The sequence below is a fragment of the Rhododendron vialii genome, chromosome 8a (assembly GCF_030253575.1).
Source record: "Rhododendron vialii isolate Sample 1 chromosome 8a, ASM3025357v1".
Taxonomy (NCBI): Eukaryota; Viridiplantae; Streptophyta; class Magnoliopsida; order Ericales; family Ericaceae; genus Rhododendron; species Rhododendron vialii.
Window position 1 is genome coordinate 6561717 of NC_080564.1, and position 22320 is coordinate 6584036.

At 38.2% G+C, this 22320-nt stretch overlaps 3 protein-coding genes across 6 annotated transcripts; 1 reads left to right on the plus strand and 2 right to left on the minus strand.

Annotated features, from left to right (window-relative positions):
* Window positions 1-3310: 3310 nt before the first annotated feature.
* On the minus strand, window positions 3311-8952 carry LOC131335082 (NAP1-related protein 2-like). Of its 4 annotated transcripts, none has more exons than XM_058370274.1 (10): window positions 8647-8952; window positions 7137-7259; window positions 6978-7028; window positions 6707-6778; window positions 6425-6538; window positions 6282-6346; window positions 5233-5293; window positions 4933-4989; window positions 4790-4834; window positions 3311-3555 (listed from the first exon to the last, which is right to left on the minus strand). In XM_058370274.1, exons 1-10 carry the CDS (start codon window positions 8764-8766, stop codon window positions 3493-3495), a joined length of 771 nt encoding a protein of 256 aa, XP_058226257.1. In that variant the 5' UTR covers window positions 8767-8952; the 3' UTR covers window positions 3311-3492. The 4 variants fall into 4 exon arrangements, 2 of the variants coding, with proteins under 2 accessions (XP_058226257.1, XP_058226256.1); XM_058370273.1 differs by having other exon boundaries at window positions 4918-4989; window positions 8647-8919; XR_009202416.1 differs by having other exon boundaries at window positions 3495-3555; window positions 4675-4834; window positions 4918-4989; window positions 8647-8919.
* Window positions 8953-13621: 4669 nt separating this feature from the next.
* Window positions 13622-15397, minus strand: LOC131298514 (uncharacterized). The gene has a single exon (XM_058323996.1). The coding sequence runs from the start codon at window positions 15395-15397 to the stop codon at window positions 13622-13624; it is 1776 nt and encodes a 591-aa protein (XP_058179979.1).
* A 2482-nt stretch (window positions 15398-17879) lies between these two features.
* LOC131335083 (protein FEZ-like) lies at window positions 17880-20201 on the plus strand. The gene is made up of 3 exons (XM_058370275.1): window positions 17880-18524; window positions 18933-19237; window positions 19342-20201. Exons 1-3 carry the CDS (start codon window positions 18341-18343, stop codon window positions 20047-20049), a joined length of 1197 nt encoding a protein of 398 aa, XP_058226258.1. The 5' UTR covers window positions 17880-18340; the 3' UTR covers window positions 20050-20201.
* Window positions 20202-22320: the final 2119 nt, after the last annotated feature.

Here is a 22320-nt window from a genome sequence, read left to right on the forward strand (position 1 = left end):
TTGCTGCAGAGGAATCAAATTGGTGGAAGATAGTTAGCTGATCTAAATAAGCACATTGGCTTATTGGTTCTACTTCGAATTTCTTTTAGTTCTGATTGGGTCCTAATTTAATTCTTTGAAGCTTTATTGGTTTACTGGCAAAGCCTCATCGATCGGGCTTTTGTTTGTTGGAAGAGGTACGAATTTATTGTTCAAATAGGGCTATGCATGATTCAGTTTTCTGTGCAATGGCTTATTAGTACTTCTCTTTTCCCGTAAGATAACTATTACTAGATCTCAAAACTCTAAATATGTTTATTCATTTCATGCCTTTTTCTTTCTCCTGTACTCTTCTATGCTACTTTGCATATTCATTTGTGTTGTTTAGTAAAAGGAAAATGCAATGTAATACACAGCAGTGTGCACGTGAGGAACTGCAATAGTAATGATATTTTCCGCAATTAATAGCAGTCAATAGTAGTGTTCATTTTTTGGTTCCTCACCTCCATCCATTGATGAATAATTCTCATCGGTTTAACGAGTTCCTCTTACATGATTATTCATTATGATCTTTTTGCTTTGGTATCGGTGCAAGATCCAATTACTTAAAAGTATTATTGGCAGCACAATGAACTTAGACATTGAGATATGTAGGGTAATGGAATGACACTCAATTCTCTGGATATATTATGTTTCATTTTTTTCCTTTGTTTTGCATGATGAACAATTGCTTCAATTTGCTTTGCACTATGTTTTGAAGACTATTCAAATGCAATGTGGAGGGACAAAAATGCAATGTGGTTAGAATTTGAAGGCATACCAATTTGACCCCACAGATTCGAGATAAGAAAATGGAGGTTTCTTTACTCTTTTTGGAGGAAAAAAATGCTTTGAGTAACCTAAATCGGGACGCAAGTAAAAATGGAAGGCCAGTGATGTATACTCATTGGGTTCTGTGGTTCTTGATATATTTTTTGTAGGAGAGAAGCTTTGGCATTCATGATGCTCACAACGAAGTTCTTGTTGACATCTTTAGGTGCCTGTAAATCTAAGCAATGGAAGGAAGAAAGGCTTTTTTTTCTTCCATTGGATTTTGAAGTTGCTTTATGCCTGGATGATTACTTCTGTTACAATAACTTGCTGAGTGCAAGTGGCACATTCATGGGTTTTGTTGCATTCAATATGAACTTGAATACTCTTGTATCAAAATGTTGTCCCGCTACTAATATGGTTTTGATGTGCTGGTTTGGGAATCATTCAAGTAGACAATGTACCTTTCATCAATACTCTTCTTGTCTATAACATTGGATGAAACCAATGTATCTGCTGGAAATATATCTGTTGGGACTATCATGAATTAAAAGGAATTCTGTGCAGCTGTTTACTTGTGATCTTAAACTAAGGATTGAGCTATATCTTGCTGTGAAGGACACTGATTCTCTGGAATTTCTGTGCTGGTATCTCTATTTCATCTGATGATGCTCTGACTGCTATTGGATCTAATTTGCTATGTTGTTTCTTCTCCTGCCGCTGGATGCTTCGTCTGTTATGAAGTGGAGAAGCTATAAAGCTGGATGTCTTAAATGTTTGAAGTTATTTCTGAGTTAGAATTTTACTGCTGGTCTCGCCTTTCTCTTAAGGTTGAGTAGCTGAGATATGGGCATCATTGTTCTTAGGCTCATTCAATTTCTATTGAATGAAGTCTCTTCTTCTTTCTTCTCTTTCTTTTATAGGCCTATTACAGTACCTCATCCGATGTGGTCCGTATTTGGTCTCCCCTCGATGTACCCTTGGTCGAGTTCTAATAAAATTTTGTTGCCTATCAAAAAACACATTGGATGAAACCAGTCACCACTTGCTTCTATTAATCTAATTAAAAACTCTTGTAGGCACTAAATTAGGGTTTTTCCAAAGTAAAAAACCATTTAATGAGAAGAACGTCACATGCAAAGCACGTGCTATTTACTAGTGTATGGAAAAGGTTCATGAAAGAGCTTTATTGAGTGGAGGTTTGAGTTGCGCTGGGACGTTAGGACGGATAGCGTGTTGTCGGAACAAAAAAAAAGACTCCATTGTAAACACGTTAGAAATATCATGAAGGGAAGATCAATGGTAGCAAACAGAAGTTACAATCCTATAATCAAAGAACTGAAATGCACTTTTGGGACCTGACTATAATAACTCAACACAATCGAGTTCCTTTGGTAATGGTAATGTGAGCCAAAAGAAAGTCAACACCTGTTTGTCTAGGAAATTACGCGCATTGTGATTTAATTTGGTGTAAGAAAATAAAAAATAAAAAAATCTAGAAATATGGTTTTTTTTTTGGATTTGAAAATGCACGATTTTCCATAGAGAACATTTAAAAAATGGGACGAAGGGAGTAAATAAGAGTAAAATACAAATAATTCGTGAAGGAATAGGGCCGTGGGATAGAGGATTAGATTAGAAAATTAGTTACCGAGCAAAAAGAGTGAGAAATCAATAAAAGTTTTATTGAATTAATCTTGAAAGTGAAGGAATAGGATGCTGGAATGAAGCATTAGATTACAAAATTAATTTTATTCAGTGTATATAAACAATTTATGTATGTATGTGTGATATGGTTCGGATCAGATTGGAGCCAGAACTGTCGAAGTAGATCCATAGACCAGCATTTAACACGGTTTCTATTTTTTTAAAATCAATACCAAACCACATTACTAAAAAGCCGAATCAAACCATTCAGTCTAGATTGATTTGGACTCGATTCATGGTTTGACGGTTATTTTGCTCATAAAATAGATCAGTAAAACAAGAAAGGAAATCAAGGTTCTGATAGTTATTAAGCCTTAGATATCAGAAACCCCAACGGCCTCTACGCATTCACTTAATCACAGTCCATCAAATTTTCCAAACAAAAATATTTTTATTTTCTGGGGTGAATTTTAAGCCTTATCATTTATCAATCAAACCCATGAGGCACAGCAAAAGCATCTTCTTATCATGTTGAAGCTCGACGAAGAGGAAGGTCTTTCTTTTGGACGTACAACACAGGCATCCAACATCGTCTAAGCTGAGGACTAAGCCCACCGTCCACTAGTAGGAGGCCTAATTAAAGCCGTGACAAAAGTCTCATGTTGACTGACCCATAAGAGTGGATAGAACTTAGGTTTTGCACCTGCGAGGAGGTAGCAAACCCCTAAATCTCAAGTCTTGATCACCAAGCCGACCCCTTGGGGTTATTAGAAGAAGAGGAAGCTTTAGATATCCTATGTTTATAGAACTAGGATATACAATCCAGGTTGAGGGATGGAGCAGAAAGTAACTGAAGGTTTGAGATATAAGAAGCTACTCTTAAACACGATTAGTCTACTTTTAAACACGATTAGTCTACAATTCAACTGACAGTTTTCTTGCATTGTTTTGTCAATCCCAGCGACCATAAGGTCTCCAATAGCTGGAAAAATCAGGATTCACATTGCAAAGAAAAGTACTTCAAAAGCAAGAAAAACAGAAAGCAAGCAATACAGTTCAGTTGTTGTCTTCTTCATCACCATCTTTGTCTTCATCATCTTGCTCATCATCGCCTTTTTCCTGAATAAAAAGGCATCTTTAAGAAGTCCAAACAAAAAGAAGTCACAAATTTTAAATGGAATAAGCTCAAATATGTGACAACTCTTGATTAGCCTCACACCTAAATTGTAGAAGCAATTGGCTACCAGTACGTATGAGCACTATCTAGGAATTTAGTTCATCAAAGACTACGGGCGACAAATGGTGGAATCAAGGCTGTTTAAGCCAAACAATGTAGCCAGCGAAAATGCCACAAACTGTTACTACTAGTACATTCACAGGCGACTGAAAATACAGTACTGGCCACATGGTTGGCAATTTTCACACCCCGTATATGTAATACAGTATTGAATATGCTCCCAAATCCTCAATTCTGTTATAAAAGGGAATAGGTAAACCTTATAAGTCAAGGAGAAGGATCTTAGGTGTAGCTGACCATGGGCATTGTACTGCAAGTACAGCACTTAAAGGCAAACCTTCATATCTAGCCTACAAGCCAATGATGCCCCCGGGGTCTTCCCGGGGTGCTAATGTTGGGCCAAAGTCCTGCCTCACAGGACTGGGGTTCTCGTGGAGGTTTGTGGAGCTCACTGTTCGATAACCTTCTGAGGATAATGTCATGGTAGGACTGCGCTTACAAGAACCTACACTGACTATTCAGAATCTTTTGGTGGGTTTGGACTTTGGAGGTTTCACTTTCGAGGTGGCATGGGTCCATACATATATAATAACAAAGAAAGCATAAGCTATATGAGACAGGAAAACCCCACAAACTAAAATAACCATAAACCCGTCCAGCTTGGATGAAACTGAGATATGATCAGAGAATTATGCTACAATGACAAACGGATTAACCAGCAAGCCAAATGGCACTCTCTCCTGCACATACCTTCCGCTTCCTCGATTTAGATATTCATTTATTGGTTGACAGGACCGTCGTTCCAGTTTTCCCTTCACAAACTTTCGTACTTTTTCAAAACGTTTCAGACCAGAAAATGAAAAATAACCAACAAGCTCCAGTAAATCTTGTTTGCTAATCTAAAGTAAGAAAAAAGAAAAAAGAAAAAAACACTTAATAAAGTCTGTGTACACGTGGAAGCAAAGCATGTATTTGTAAGCTGAAGAGAAGGTATTATTAACGTTTCCAATCTAGGATCACTATATTGTTTCATTAAGGGAGTGGATCACTATGTTGTTCACTTTAAGTGTTTAACGAATGAAAAAGGGCATCATCATAAGGTTTCATTCGATCTACCTCCTCCTCATCCTCATCTCCATCAGAATCTTCCTCATCAGCTTCCTGTATCAGTAAAGTCAAGAGTTCCTCTAAGCCCAAACGAAAAGTAGAAAGGCAAGTAAATTCAAGAGGCAAGTAAAATATACTGGAAACATAGATACATTGATAAAATATTTGAGAGGATTGGGCCACAAGTCCTCCTTAATTATCTCTGCCACCTGCAATTTCAAAGCAAAAGCTAAAATGCTAAACAGAAAGAAAGAAGACGAGGAAGAAATATTAACTATTTTAACCAATAACATCAATAAGAGCAGATCTCACTAAAATATATGACAAGGAATGGCTGAACATCATGATGCCAACTCATAAGTAATTCCCCAAAGCCAATCACACTCCCACCAAAAAAGAATAAATCTTGAGATATATAACAACGCAAATAGCATGTAGATCAGAAAAGTTACCTCGTCATGAAACCCCTCTAGAATATCTTTCTGCTGAGACTCACTGAACCAACTAAAGAAGCTGCATTATTAAGGAATTAACTGAGTCGGTACCGAATCACATACTATAACCTGAAAACATAAAAAATGAAAACGTCTATTTGGTGGAGACTAACCTACCATTTGAAACATGCAAGTTATCTAACCATACCATGAAGAGAGAGCGAGAGCTACAGAAGGATAGCATATATACATGTTTATGCAATGTGCAAGGTAGGTTTCATCGCCCCTTTCACCTCCACAACTACTTGTGCAACTGAGGTTTAAAGAAAAACTTCCACCAATTCCCAGGATATTGATACGATGGTGAGATTTACTGCTACAAAGCTTATAGGAGTACATGAAAGTGAAATGACAACACCTATAGACTAGTAAATTGCACTCCAGATTTCATTTGTCTTTTAATATAGTTGTCATAAGTGAAGAATCTTATTGCAGACAGAAAAGAACATAGAGCATGCACATTGATTACACAAATCAAGAAACTCATGTTGGCATATAACCAATCAACCAGATTTACGATGCCAACAAACCGAAAAATGAAGCACGAGGAATCATATTTTTAAAAGGCTATATAGGGTGGACAACACATTTCATGTGATGACTGGGAGTGTGGCCCAATACTCGCAATCTCAGATAAGCCTCGCATCATAGTACATGACTTGCACAACCTCATGGTACTTTCAACAGAAGTACTCTTATATTTTATCCATTAAACAAAAGGAGAAAATAAAACTTGTACATGTTTAGTTGTCCCCATACATGCTTACAGATGAAAGGAGTAAATTTGAGATTCATGAAAGAAATTCTATCAAGATGAACCTTTATGACTGTCTACACCTCCTAAAAGTGTGTCCCATACCCCACTATTTATGATTATGATCGCAGAAAATTCATCATCCCAGTAATAAGGGGCAAGGAGGTCTTGCCACAGTTTCAAAATTTCCACGTATCTCCTACTTCTAAAAAACTAGCTCGATTGGAAAAGACCAGATAATGAGAAGAAATACCTCTCGTCAGTAGATGGCCTCTTGTTGCCTTTCTTCTCATGATCAACTCCGTTAGCAACGACATTCTTCACATGTTAAATTCACTTTTCATTATGACTGAAAATAATTAAGGTTACATGAAGACAAAAAGCTATCAAGATTACCATGCCTTCCTTCCACTTGATGTTTGTGCCAGTTATCTTGGTTGTTCCTTCATCGGAGAATGTAAATGACTTTGTCAGCTTTGTATCTTCAAAATACGGATTAGATTTGAAATTCTGGAAGTTTAACAATGTGCAAAACAAGTTAGTAAGAACTCAAGACAAGATCGATCGGAAAAGTGAACGGAATTATCGATCTATTGGGAGAGCCTACAAAAATAGAAAATAAACAGCTACTCTAAGTATGCCTAACCCAACTAACAAGGTAAGGGAGAAAAGACTTACAAAGGTGATGCTGTACCCTGACATCACGTCTTTAAAATCCTCCACATCAATAGAGTCTAGATACTTGCAAATCTAAATGGGCAAAAAATACGAAATCAAAAAAGTCACCATCTGAATTCAGTGATGCCCAAGAGCCGTTGAGGAGATCATCCCCACGTGTTAATATCAGATCCCATTAACTTAACTCAAATCAAGACATAGTAAATCTAACTAAGAAAGGGAAATAAAGGAAATAATATTCCAGTTGATTGTTTTGTGACAAAAGCCAAACCTTAGTGTCTTCCTCACTCAAAAGATCACAAAGTGCAGGATGGCTAAGGAACTGCAGAAAGCAATATGCAGAGGTACTTCAAATGAGAAAAGGTGGAACTCTGATTGTGTGACAATTCTTCAATAGTGAACAGGAAAAAAGAGTCGCTGGATTTCTTACAGCAGTCAACCAAAAGTCTGGAATAGATTTGATGACCTCATTTCGTTTAACATAGACAGGCCGGCGGACCCCATTATACTTCTGCTCAACTTCCAAAACTTTCTCACTGGCTTCTTCATTAACCTGTTGGACAGCAAAGCAATAATTAAGTTCCATAGGCTTAGTGACCAATAGAAAATTTAAAATGCCATTTGATGAACTACTCATGAATCATGATGCATCGAAGCTCTGGAATAATTTTGTTTATAAGAGTGAACGACAAACTATAAACACAAATGAAAATTTAGAAGTAGAACAATGCAGGATTAAAGACATCACCGAAGTCTAATTATTCAACTGCAATATATTTACAAAGTACTGGAAAAACAGTAGATACCAAACTCCAGGTAAGGGGAAAAGAGTGAAGTCGTACATAAAAGCAACATGATTTTGTAATGATCTCTACCAACAATTCCAGAATATTGGGAGTTTCTAAACATAGCATTATGCTCACCACCATCTACATGACAAAAGATAATGAATCTAAAAGAAGAACCTCTAACCACCATAGTAATTAACTTGAGGATAAATATGACGGTACTCACTGGTGGACGAATATGTATGGCAAGGCAAGAGGAAAAGTCCTCGCAAATGACTTCCATAACAAGAAGTTATACAAGAGGTAGGATCGGGAAACTAATTAGAGGAACTATAAAAGCATGAGGCATCAAGTTGGCCTTCTATTATTTCTTTGAATTCAATACCCTCGGCTTGTTTATGGTGGCAAAAAATTAGTGTAGGTACCCTCTAAACATTCAAAAAGGAACTTCTTTCTAACTCGGTTCCTTCCCTATCCCTCTGAATCCCTTTATACGCTAGAGCCATGAAGATTGACACCAAAAAATCAAGTACCCAAAAGTTGCTTCATTTCTTCAGAATGCCTTCCCGTTTAATTCTTTCCAACCACCAAAAAACCAGGGCTGCAATAGGGTTACCATCAAAACAACAAAATCCTAATGCATGTCGAAATACACCAGGCAATTCAGGATCAATGCCCAACAGAAAATTTCTTTAATCACCATGCGCATAAGATATCGTTGATCGGTCCATACAATATTTAGGAAAAGCGATATGGTTATGGTTGTACACTGAAGGGAGAAGTATACAAATAATTAAATTTAGAGGCGTTAGTTCAAAAGTATTGAGATAATAGAGAACACAATGCTCTCAGTAAGGGATTCATGCAACTGACCCCAATTGATTGGGACTTACACACGGTTTGGTTTTATCTTCAATCAACACTACCCAATCAAGAATGACCACCAGTTTCACTCTGAATTTCGCGAACCACAACAATGCACAGCCATTAAAGGACAGTGTATCCAGTAACAGCAACAAAATATGTACAAACAAAGAAGATTAAAAAATTAAAAAAACTTTCATGCATGTATGTAGAAGATATATATTTCGATACGAAGAATTAGGAATTCATGGCAATGTGGGATCGTATTTTTGAGGAGGGAAGCGAGACCTTGTCGAGTTGATCTTGGACCTCCTGTAGCTTCTCGATGGAGAGAACGAGGTCGGCGTCAATGTGATCAGAATCCTCCTCCTCTGTGATCTTGGATTTCTTGCCACGGTCGGCTATCATCTTCTCTGGCGGTGGTTAAAACCCTAGCTCGAGGAATGGGAACGGAAAAGGAAGACGGTTGGAGAGAGAGAGAGAGAGAGAGAGAGAGAGAGAGAGGGTTTTAGAACCCCGGACGAGGGTGGTTTGTTTAGCCGGTTTCTGTTTCGTTCCACTACCCGCCCCGAAGTATTTATACCCACGAGATGATATCTGAAGGCCTTTGGGTTGGGCTTCACTAATAAAGCAACATTCCCCTGACTGTGAGTGGGACCAGGAATTGTGTTGTGTTTGGGAACTGAGAGAATACAATGGGACAGAAATTGTGGAAGGCAAATGATTTTCGCATCCTTTTTTCGCAATTGTGAAATTGTGGGATATTATGGCCCCATTTGATTCGACTATCAATCCCACGGCACGGGACTATTAATATCTTGTTTGGTAACCCAAGATAAGTTGGGACTATTTGTCCAATAGACTATTAAGGTGAGCTTTTAGGGGTATATGCATTTGGTATTCATTCATAATCCAATCCCAACACAAGCTATGTGAAATTACTTTCCTATCATTGTTTAAACCAACTAATGACCAATCCCTCCTCCTGTTATAAGCATAGGGCATTGACTGTGCACACATGATACGTGCACGATTTTACACATATTTTGTAGTCGGCGAAAGTTGTTTGTGAAACAAATGGAAATCCATTTTTTTCGATTTTGGAATTTTTCGTTAACAAATGAGTTGTATATGTATTTTGTAGAAGAAAAATATCAACACAAACACGTTTATGATCCATATTAAAAAAAACTCTCCAAACTAAAACAAAAAAGAGTAAAAAAAAATAAAAAACTTTCCCAAACAGAGCCTTAAAATTTTAGCATTTCCATTTAGTTATTCTCTCTCGGTATTTTTTGTATTGGTAGTTTGGTACTATCCAGTAATTCTCTTTATTTACTCAAATTTCAAACACACCGACTGGGCCCCGTTTCTCTTTATTTACTCAAGTTGTTCATACACCATCTGTCTCTAAATAAGTGTGGCACATAAAATTAGGTCTTACAAAATATGCATGTTTTTCATTAAAAAAATTTAATTTTTTTTCACAATCTAATAGAACTCATTGCTATCTATTGATTTGTGAATTTTTTTTTATTTTTTTAACGAAACAAATGCATCTATTTGAAGGTCTAGATTTGCGTTTTGGACACTTATTTAGGGATGTAGGGAGTATTAAAATAAAATATTTAACACATTTTTTTCCACTAACCCAATACATTTTCTACAACTTACTATATTGTTTAGTGGAAATAATTTGACATTTATGGACAACAAGAAGTAGTCAATAACTTAACGCTTAATAGAATACAAACTCCTCTCGGTCATTATTTCTCCAAATTTTGCTATAGGGACTGATGAAGAGAACCGATTGTGAACCTATACACGTGGTCAGTGTATAATCGGTTCTTTTGGTCTGTCCCCATAGCAAAATTGGTTCAATGAAGTATGTTTGTATTAAATTAGAGGCCGGTCCTACATTTTAGCTTTGGTTTCATCTCAACCCTAAATATTGTTACTAAACCTGAACATGCTTTGTTATGTTGCACAATGACTTTTTTGCCCCTTTGAACGATGTGAATTGTATATATGAATTGCATACGTGAACTATGTGATTTGTATATGTAGACTATGTGACCCGATGGGTATTTTGGTCCAAAATAATGGGTCGAGACTATATCAGATAGCAATATTATGCGCGGGGACTAATTTGGGCCCGGCCTATAGAAACCAATGTTTGTCACCACTGGTTTAATGTAAAGGCCTAGTAGAGTGTAAACAACAAGAAAAAATGACGGCTCATGACGCGTTTTGATAATTAATACCCACCAAAGACAAGTTAAGAATATTTGTTAATACTGAAAATATCCTTAACGAGTATTAATTATCAAAACACGTCCTTAGCTATCATTTACCCAAACAATAATTGGATCGAGCTCAACATTCGGACAACGTGGACATTAATCACGTTGGGCTCACAGGCCCGGCCCAATAAAAGTTTTTCCTCGGGGTTTATAAATAAGAATGGACGTTTCTAAGTTCAGACTGTTATTTGTATGCTGCAAATTTTTTCTTGCACTCATGGATTCCGTCCACATAATTATTGATGTCGGACCAAATTAATTATTTGCATGGATGAGTTTTATGGCAAGAGCTACACAATGAAAGTTAGGATCACTGTATGAAGGTGCCCGAAATGGACCCACAATCACCCAAAATTGGACCGTATTTGATGGATGACAATTGGACCAAAGCCTGATCAGTATGCAAATATGTACTATTAACAAGCCGCAGTTTAGGTGAGCTTCGTCCCAATTGGGTGTCTTTGATTGATTTTTTGCCAATCGTAGGTTTGGGTCTCGAATTGAACGAAAAACTGTTCTTTGAACATGTTGTTTTATTGTTAACTCGATCTGTCTAACCTATGGTGATTAAATTAAAAACGTGGATCAGGCAAATATTTGCAGATGATTTCAAGTAGGATGAACACAAAACTAGGGGAAAGAACTACTGCAAATTAAGAGCCAGCTAATTGTAAGGGTTGAGTAATTGAGATTCGGCCTTAATCAACTATGAAGTGGTGAGATGCAACTCTTAGCCCATCTGATAGCCCTTGGAAACCTCTTTGGTTGTTAACCCACTAATTTAGACGTCAAATCCTCTTTGATTGTTAACCAACTAATTCTCCTCGGTGCACTATAGAAAAGAAAAAAAAACTATTAAGTAGAGGATTTCATACACTGGGAACATGATTGTGTAAAGGGATTAATGCTCACACAGAACAAGGCAGAGAAGCTTTGGTTTGAAGAACTTGACCCAATTTCCAACTCGGGTTTGCACGCATGGGTTGGCAAATCCTATGTCATGGAACCAGACAAGTCGGGTTTCAAACGAGGTCCTAATTTGGAGATTTGCACAAAATTTGTGAGTATCCCAGTTGGGCGTTTGAGTCCAAGTTTTTCACCCGCTTTCATTCATGGTACATTTCTTGCTCCCAATCTACCAGACATGGTTAGCAAACTTAAGCAATTTGGTCACCTTCTAATCAATCAATGAAAAGTCAAAAGTGCCCCATAAGTACATTCCTTCGCCTTATTTTCGACAAGGGTATAAAAGTCTTTACACTGTTGGGTTTTGAGAAGCCCGATTGAATTTAGTTTGCATTTCGCTTACTATTCAGGAGCTTGACCTAATCGGTCAGCTCGCAGAGGTCTCCGAGGAAGTGCCCACGACTGCTTGAGGGCAATGCCCATTCCCTTTGGAAGCTCTGAGGCTTCCTAGAACTGGATTTCAGCATTTCCATGAACAAACTAAAATTCAGGAGCTTCAAACTCTTTCGATCACTTCAATATTAGGCCGGGGGAATAGTAATTCCAACAAAGTAAACTCCTCTTTTTTTGTCGATAACAAAAGGTTATTGGGTAGTTTACATGCACCTCAATTAATTGCATCCTCTTCGGATGATGACACGGAAGTTTCTAATTACTTTCTCCTCCACGGACTGTTTACAAAATATGGCCAACACAGAGTATAGCGTGCCAAGTTTGGCAACCACACACAGAAGCATATAGGCGATCACGATTTGATACGACTTCATAAAGTAATAACAACAAATATAGTGATCTAAAATATGCACGGTCACTCTGGAGGCAACCGAAGCATTTTCTTGTCGATGTTTGGCACACGAATCCTGAACCGGAAAAAATTCTATGCCAGCATTTGCTTTGGTTTGCGATGGCATCATTGTCACACAACCTGTCCTTTTCTCTTTCCTAGTTTGTTTGATTATGGCCGGGAATTCCGCCCACAGAAAGAGAGTGCTATAAGGACAGTTTGAGAAATCTATTAGCCGCCTCCATTTGATTTGACTAATGAGATCATTTAGCATCTCTTTTGCATATACAGGTCGTTCAACGTGTTATAATTAGATAATGACGTCTCATTCTCAAGTTTATCGATTTATATTTGTCGCGTTTCCTATTTGCATTCAGTATTATCTGTCATGTTCTCTATATTTAGTTAATCTCAACACTCTGGGCCTGTCCTAGTGGTTCGAGCGGATGCCCAGACTTTGAGAGTATTCCTCAAGGTTTGGGGTTCGATTCCCTACAGAGTGAGTCAAGGGCGGAACTAGGAATTAAATTTACCTGGGCTAACCCAAATTACATATATATAAACCAAAAAGAGGCAAACTTATATATAAATACGTAAATGTTCAAAAATAAATAAAAGAGAAGTAAAAAAAAAACGTACACTATCGAAGTTGTACCCTACGATGTTTCTCAGAATAGAAATCATCTATTATCGAATCTGAGTCGATGTATTGGACAAGATCTCGTTCGATGTACATAATCATAGAATCCGCTAGAAAATCATCCTCCATTTTGTTGCGTAGATCAGTTTTCACATGCTTCATAGTTGAAAATGCTCTTTCCGCTGTTGCCGTGGTAACCGGAAGAGTTGCAACAAGGCGAATCAACTTTTCGATCAAATGATAGCTCTCCGACTTTTTTGTCTCAACTAACCCTCGACATAATTCAGAAATGGTGGTCATATTCTGGAATTTCTGTTGACGAGGTACATCAAGCTTATAATGTTCCAACTGTAATCTCAAATAATGTCTCTCCTGATTTGTGAAATCATCAGGATAAAATTTCTCGGCAAGAGTGTAAATATGATCAACGTTGAATGATTTAAAGCCATTCTTAGGTTCTAAAGCCGAGCTTAGGACAAGGAGTTCCATTACCCCCTTGTTGAATCTGTCATTCAACTCCGCCAATTGAAAATCTATTGCGGCATTGAATATATCAATGTCGTAATGATGCTAAACTCTGAGGACATCCTTGTGCTGACAAGTATGACCCGGAGCTATTTTGTAACGAGCACTCATGTCGGGCATATCAAAGTCGTACTGTGTGCAAACTGATTTCACATGCATCATAAGAGGGTCAAAACCCTCTTCTCTCAAGGTGTGAAGGAGTGCTTTTGTAGTAGAAACCAAGTCCATGGCATTTATGATGTCAAGAGATTTGTGTTGCAAGGCTCGACAAAGCAAATTAGTGATTCCTATAATTCTATGCATCAAATGCAAAATAAATATGAACTCAAATGACTTCATCGCAAGCAAAACACCTTTAGCTTCCCTACGTATAGAGTTAGAGGATCCCTTCTCAAACATTATTTCAAGAACTTTAATAGTTGCAGTAAACATGTCAACCAAGCTGCAAATAGAATCAAAATTAGAGCTCCAACGAGTTGTTCCAGGTCGATGCAAAGTACCAATCTGATTAGCCCCTCTACCCGTCTCATGTTCACCGGTATCTAACATATGTTCAATTTCAATGGCTTGGGCGGATTGTAACTCGGTATGTCGTTTTGGAGAAGCATCAACAAGAGTGACAACAGAAGTCAACTTTGAAAAGAACAACCAGATAGAGCTCTCAGTTTCAGCAGCTGCAACTAATGCTAGTTGTAGTCGGTGGACAAAACAATGTATATAATAAGCATACGGGCAATCGTTAAGAAATAAGGCTTGTAATCCATTCCATGCACCACGCATATTGCTAGCACCATCATATCCTTGACCTCGCATATTGTGAATGTCCAAATTATAACGAGTGAGGACATCGGATATCTCTTTCTTCAGAGTTAATGCAGTGGTGTCCTTAATATGCACAATATGAAAAAAGCGCACCCGTAAAAACCCTTGGACATCAACATATCTCAAAATAATTACCATTTGCTCTCTATTGGATGCATTCTTTGCTTCATCTACCAAAATACAAAATTTGGCATCCCCAACTTCCTCGCGAATCTTGTTTCTCACTTTGTTACCGAAAATATGCAAAATCTCCTTTTGAATCAATGGCGAGGTATACTTTGCATTTTTTGGAGCTTTTTCTAAGACAACATCGGCAATATTACCATCCAATTTTCTCTCAAACTTAATCAATTCAATGAAATTACCATGGTTTTTTGAATCAATAGATTCATCATGACCTCTAAGAGCACATCCTTGCAAAGTAAGCCATCGAATACTCTCAATCGTTGCCATAAGCCGCAACCTATTTTTCTGAATGTCTTCTGATGATTGTGCATTCATTACTTTGTCAATATGTCGATCAACATTCATTAAATCATCACAATAATTCACAGCATTGGAATGTGGTGAATTGAGACCTCCTACATGCATCGAAAAGGCATCGAAAACCACCTTCCAATTTATAAACCCCTCACCAGTTAATGTACAACGGTTTGCTATCTTCTTTTCAAAAATGAAACATGGAAAACATAATGCTGCATCTTTTTGAGGGGAATACTCTAACCAAGGAAATTTGCTAAACCAAGAGGATTGAAATCGACGATATTGAATTCCAAACTTGGACCGTGGAAACTCCGGATAATTAGGTTGATATGGCCCTGCTTTGATATAAGCTCGTCTAATCTCATCATGTTGATTAACGGGATGTTCCCATATCGGAAATCGTAAACCCGGCTCCCGTACAAGAATAGTATCATCAAATTCAACTCTTTGAATTTTTGGAGGAGGTTGCTCATCGTTAATTGAAGTATCAACATTGAACTGCGAATTAAGGAGCATCACTTTCTGATATATTCACTCTTCGTTTGAAGAACGATAAAAGAGTTTTTCCTTCCTTTTTTTTGTTGTTGTTCCATTATAATTTAAACCAATATAAGCACACTAGCCAGTGCTCTGCATCAACTAAATCAGTAAAAATCTAAGCACACCGGTCAGTGCTCTGCATTTAATAACATAAGAGCAAATCTAAGCACACCCGCCAGTGCTTTGCATAATAAATGAATACTTACAAATATTAAACCTCGCAAGCGAATGGGAGACAGCAGTGTGTAGTATATACTGGTCCAGGGGTCCTACATTTCAATTTTCAATAAGATTAAAAACAAATTAAAATCCCTAAACTTAGTATCAAAAAACCCTAATTACAAAGCACTAATAAATATTTTCAAATCAAGACTATCAAGTGGATTGTCAATTGGAGAATAAACAATAAAAAGGGCAAGAGAATAAACTATTGTCTTGGACTCTTGTGCATTCTCCAAATTCCAAAAGAATACTCAAAAAGGTGGAAAAGATGCCCTGGGCTTTTGGCAAGCAAGGACTGGGTTTTTTACACGAGTCCTCAGGTAAGGGCAGTGGTTTTTGAACCCGAGTTGTTAATAAGAGTATACTCCTTACTCACCGATTTTGGAGTATCAGTCTAGCCCTTTCGCCCAATCAATTTCCTTCATCTTGGTCATTCCTTCTTCTGGCCAAAGAGACTTCCGGAGAAAGGTCGGCTTAAGACCTCAATAGATCAAAGGAAGCCTCATTACTCACCGGTTGAAATCGTCGCTTCAGGTTCGGGCGTTTGTGCGATGGAGGGAAACGAACATGGATGACAACAATGGAGGAAAACAATATATGGGGCTGAGGCATTGTGCTTTGTTTGCTCGGCAATTGGGCTCGGCTGAAAACAAATGGGATGGGCTAAACATAAATGGACTGAAATTTTACATATAATTTTTTTTAATTTTTTATTTGGTTTTTCGAAGCCCACCTGGGCTTCAGCCTATGACAGCCCACACACACTTCCGCCATTGGGGTGAGTACCCTAAAGTAAGTGGGGGCGGTGACTGGTGTGGCCGTGCTAGCTCCCTGGAGGTTTGGGTTGTGCAGTTGGATCCATTTAGTGGTCTGATTGTAGGGCCGTTCCTCTATTACCCAAAAAACAATAATGTCAGCATAGCAAGTTAGCAACACCAGTAAAACAGTCAAGCAAGTAGTTGAACTGCTCCTCTCTTACAGTTTGGTGAACTGTACTAGTTTTAGTTTTACCATGGAAGGCAGCAAGTGCAATGTATTATTATCAGAAGTGAAAAGCCAATGCCCTAGTTAGAGGGGAAAAAACAGTTTGCCTACAATTAGTTTCTGAACCTAGAGTACTAGTTAGGTAGGTAAACTCGATTGACCAAATGAGCCAAATCTTTCCTGTCAATGACTCAAAGGATATAGGATGAACCATGAAAGAGAGAGGTTCCGGTTAATGGCAACGGGGCAGGGTATGGATCGGGGGACCCGATTCCATACATGATTCCTAATTGGAGGGCCCTTCACCATCCCCGCCTTGATCTCTGTTGCAAAATGCAGATATTAGATAAAGAACCAAACCCGTCTACTGATGGGAATCAAGATTTCTCCGAATATACCCATATCCAAACTTAAAAATATAAGAAGTTAAGAATAAAACTAAATTGACATTTCTATTTAGATATATAATCTCAATTGATATTCTGAGGATATAAAGTTAATTTATACTAATAGGTAGTAATAAATACGATTTCCTAATTAAAGAGGTAATCACTTACATATATAACTATACCTAAGATTTATACGTACGTTACTGTTGGGATTTTTTTTTGGACAAATTCCGTCTCCATATGAACGGGACGGGGCGGGTATCCATTGGATATGGAAAGATTGCCATCCCTAGTACTGGTTGTCTGGCCTACCCACCATGACATACTCCTATTTCATAGTAGTATTTGTTTAAGAAATCTAATTAGTTAGTCAAGATCCAAAATATCTCTCTGCATCCTTTCCCCACTCTGAAAGGTCACGTGCGTGTATCTACAAGACACAACGAAGGAATAGAATAGAAGGTCTGAGAAGAATGGAATAGAAACTGGCAGTTTTGGATCCAAGGATGCCAATATATATTATATTCTCCAAGGGGCGCATCAATTTGAGCTATAGTATTGGGAAATGGTTTTAACTGCATAGCTAACACAGAAAACAATCCACCATTGATTACTTTATTGAGGATCATTAAACTATTCTTGTAAGAAAATTGATGCGTCCTTTTGTCTTGATTATAGGAAAATACAAGAAGGATACATGCACAACATGAGAAGTTTGACACGATTCGTTAACACGACTTAAACCCACTACGAAATTATATTAGAGGGTTTGGTTCAATGACTCTTTTTGCATGAACACAGATATGGCACAACGCGACAACATGAAGGTTGTATTTAAACGAATCGGAGACGGGCTGATAAAAGGGAAGTGGAGCTTCATTTGAAGTCCATGGCTTTGACTTGGGTTCCTTGGTAACTGTTTCAAGAGGAGAGACTGGGCTTAAACTTAAGCTTCTCATTAAGCTATCGTGATTTTCGCAGAAACACCCTAAATGGGTGGCCGAAGCTACGGATCGAGGCAGCTCCCAGGGATCATTTAATAATGGCTTTGAACCATGTGATTGTACTGTGAACAGCTTCTAAGTACATCCCATTGAAGTTGAACTGCTAGTGCTTCATATTAAATCTCTTTCTCCTACAGCATCACCAAATCTGGGGATTTTCACTGGTGGGTTTGGTTTGGTTTGGTTTTCCCAATAGCTTCTCGTTTAAACGGTGACAGATACTCACATGATCAGTTCAGCTCAAATAGTAAGTTCCATCTAAGACCCATCTATATATCTTTAGCTAGATTTTGGGTCTGGGGGAGCTAAGGAAGATAAGTATGGAGGAGAAGTGTGATCAGAATGATAAGATGGAGGATATACTGTTGCCGGGGTTTAGATTTCACCCGACAGATGAGGAGCTTGTCGGGTTCTATCTGAAAAGGAAGATTCAGCAGCGACCTCTGCCTATCGAGCTAATTAAGCAAGTGGATATCTACAAATACGATCCTTGGGATCTTCCAAGTAAGATAATCTTCCCTCATGCATGATGTTATTTCTTGTTTTGAGTACTAAAAGCACATGCACTAGTCTTCTTTTACTTCTCTTTCCATTAGGCTTTTCTGTAACTGCCTTCATGGTTGGGTTACTTATGCATGCTGCTATATTAAGTATTGACAAAATAACACATCAAACTACTTCTACTCTATTGACGATGCGTTTTTTATAATTGGCTTCAAAAGATTTATCTTCTCTGCTTATTTACTTATGCGTTTAACGCAAGGTTTGATCGCTGAATTTGCTAAAACTATTCCTCTACTGGAGGTGGAGGATACGGTTGGTATTTTCTGACCTGTATTCCTTGATTCAACTGCCATATTCAGCCATTCCTTCTGCATAACAATTTATTTTCCTCTAATAACTCTTTGCCAGAACTGTCATCTACCGGGGAGAAGGAGTGTTACTTCTACTGCCCCAGGGACCGTAAATACAGGAACAGTGCGCGGCCAAACCGTGTCACAGAGGCTGGTTTTTGGAAGGCCACTGGAACAGACAGGCCGATTTACTCATCCGATGGCACCAAGTGCATAGGTTTGAAGAAATCCCTAGTTTTCTACAGAGGAAAAGCTGCCAAAGGAATCAAAACAGACTGGATGATGCACGAGTTCCGGCTACCTTCCTTATCTCACCAATCATCACCTAAGAAGAGTACTTTTGATAAGATCATCCCTCCAAGTGTAAGTGTTTTACAATCCTCTGCTTCTAGTTGTTGTTCGCTTCTATATGAATCATTAGTGGCTAGACCACATGTTAAGCTGTCGTTTTCTCCTTTGACCAGCAGGATTCGTGGGCAATCTGTAGGATATTCAAGAAAACTAACACCATGGCACACAGAACTCTTTCTCATTCATGGGTATCTCCAGTTCTTTCTCATTCATGGGTATCTCCGGTAACTGAAACAACCCCGCACGATGTGTTCACCCAAGGTGTACACTCGGCTTGCTTGAGCTCAGAGTCCATCTCTTGCACAAGTGAAACTGGATCAACTTTCCAGTTATGCAGCAACAACGGCATGCATCAGGTCTCTACCGACAGTTTTTCGGCTCCAGACATCCCCTCATATAGACCCATGAATCCAACAGTTTATAAATCATCTCCTTTTACCATTCCAAATGGAGATCTTCCGGATGGTTTCATGGTTTCACCGGCTGAAATATCCGCACCCACCACCAAGAATACAGTTGATGTTGCTTCCATGATTTTCAATCCTCTCGGTGGAAAGACATCCGACAACATCAACTTCGGAGGATCACAACATTTCAATGGTTTCTGTATCAGTTCAACAAAGGACATACAAGGAAGCATAGGCACCGGAGAGGATGAAATAGGCTTTAGGAACAATCAGTGGGGAAACATCCGAACCATTGGCTTGCCTTTCGGTTTGAGTACTCCGAATCTTCCAGACACATGGAAGCCCACTCTACCATGGGATTCACCCTCCTATCCTAGTGAGATGTCCACTACTTATTCGGAAAGATGTTATACTTGAATGAATTAATGCCACGGTTAAGTGGTTTACATGTCACTGTGGATTCAGGGAATAGAGGCTTTGCATCAGAAACATATTTTGCTCTCAGTCTTACTTACTGTGCAGATTTTCTTTCTCCTACTTGTGCTGAGTTTATTTAGCTTATTTGTCATATTTACCACAAAGATGGGGTCTAAATTTGACTTCCTTGTCACGCAATGAGAACATCATGTATTACACACGTTGTCGAGGGAAGGGGATGAAGGGACGTTCCAGTTTGATCGGGACCTATAAGGTTGCCTTAAAAGGTCCCAAGCACTGCACCGGTGAAGGCGTCCCAGAATTTCGGTACTTGAATGTAGGAGTTAACACAAATGAAGCAATAAGAAAGCAACACACCGAATTACTGCTACATGCCTAATAGTAGTAATCAAGAAGCAAACGAACAATTAGCCGCAAAGTTTGTCAACGAACTCGAAACCTTTATTCACAAGTCAATGGAACAGTTTGGCAAAACAGCATACAATTTAAACAGGGGAATCAACATTCAACTACATTGAATTCACAGACTTAGAAATGGTAGATTTTGCAGTTAAGAGTTCCTCTGACACTAGAAATCTGTTTCGTAAACTGGCTCTTGTATTCTCTATAATCAAAAGCCTCGTCCTGGGCGAATCCTGATGATTTGATATCTGTTTCGTAAACTGGCTCTTGTATTCTCTATAATCAAAAGCCTCGTCCTGGGCGAATCCTGATGATTTGATATGGTGTGTTACTGTGTTTCCCTGTGAACTCTGTGGAACTCTTACGGAATGATAAAAGGGACCAAGATCCTTCTGAAGTTTTGTTTTAGGTGACGTTTGATTTGAGAGGCACAATAGTCTCAACATCATCTCCTCTTACCACAACAATATAATCGAATACCCAACAACAAGAGAAAGTGAGTGTCAAATAGAACTTACAATGTGTAGAAAGGCACAAAAATGTGTTTTAGCCTTAGTGGCTCCGATCATCTTTAAAGCGGTCTACTTTCGAAAATTTTTTCGTAAATAAGGCAATATTGTTTTTATTGTTAGTTTCCATAATCTTTTATTACGTTGAAAACCGTATTTGTCAACATAAAATTGGTCTTGATCCAATTTAGAATGAGGGGATACGCTCGTGGTATGGGCGCGAAGTTTGGTTAATTGGTTGAGAAATTTGGGGTATGCGCCTGGGGCGCCCTGTCATGCGCCCGGAGAGCATGAAATTGCGCTGCAGCGCATTAAACCATCAAAAAAGGCCAAACTTTGCGGGCTTGTGCCGGACACTTCCGAGCTCCAATTTACGCGTGGTTTGAACCGTTAAAAAGCTTGTTGAATTTACTTTCTAACCCAAGTAATTTGGATTTAATATAATTTATATATCAAAGGAAGTGACATTTTTACCCTTAGTGGGTCAAAGAACAATTCATGTAGATAGAACGCTCGAATCTTTTTCATTTTAAATCGGATATAGACCGATATTATATAGATAATTAGGGTTTTAAAATTATTAAAACACGGTTGAATCCAACTGTAAGAATATTTATGTTTCGTTAATCAAAAATGGGTAAAAGTCATACCACTATAAAAACCGTCGGTGCCACTAAGACTAAAATACATTCCAAGTTTCATTATCCCATTTTCTTAAGTATATCTTTATTGCTTAAGTGTTCGGCAGAGTACATAGTACATCCACACTTCATCAAAGAGTACAGAAAATCGTACAATGTGTACAAGGGCACAAAAATGTGTTTTAGAAAGTGAGTGTCAAATAGAACTTAAATTGTATAGAAGGGCAAAAAATGTGTTTTAGCCATAGTGGCGCGGATATCTTTGAATCGGTTCGCTTTCGACAAATTTTTAGTAAATAAAGCTATATTATTTTCATTGTTAGTTTCCATAAACTTTTAGTATGCTGAAAATCCTATTGGTCAACATAGAATTGATCTTGATCCGATTTAGAATGAGCAGCCGATTTAGAATCTAAATAACGTGTTTTTGACTCACTAAGGATAAAATGGTTATGTCATTTTGATGTACAAATGATCTTGGATCAAAACCACTTCGGTTAGAAACTATATTCAACAAGATTTTTAATGGTTCTAACCACACATAAATCGGATTTCGGGAGTGTCCGTGGCATGCATTCGAAGTTTGGTTAATTGGTTGAGAAATTTGGGGTATGCGCCTGGGGCGCCCTGTCATACGCCCGGGGAGCATGAAATTGCGCCTGGGGTGCATTAAACCTTCAAAAAAGGCCAAACTTTGC

Coding starts and splice junctions, on each gene's coding strand:
- LOC131335082 (XM_058370273.1), bottom strand. CDS start 8,766: ATGATAGCCGACCGTGGCAAGAAATCCAAGATCACAGAGGAGGAGGAT. Junction 7,029..7,136: donor CAGACTTTTGGTTGACTGCT/GTAAGAAATCCA, acceptor TGCTTTCTGCAG/TTCCTTAGCCATCCTGCACT. Junction 6,347..6,424: donor TCAAGTGGAAGGAAGGCATG/GTAATCTTGATA, acceptor TAACATGTGAAG/AATGTCGTTGCTAACGGAGT.
- LOC131298514 (XM_058323996.1), bottom strand. CDS start 15,397: ATGCTCCTTAATTCGCAGTTCAATGTTGATACTTCAATTAACGATGAG.
- LOC131335083 (XM_058370275.1), top strand. CDS start 18,341: ATGGAGGAGAAGTGTGATCAGAATGATAAGATGGAGGATATACTGTTG. Junction 18,525..18,932: donor CGATCCTTGGGATCTTCCAA/GTAAGATAATCT, acceptor ACTCTTTGCCAG/AACTGTCATCTACCGGGGAG. Junction 19,238..19,341: donor ATAAGATCATCCCTCCAAGT/GTAAGTGTTTTA, acceptor TTTGACCAGCAG/GATTCGTGGGCAATCTGTAG.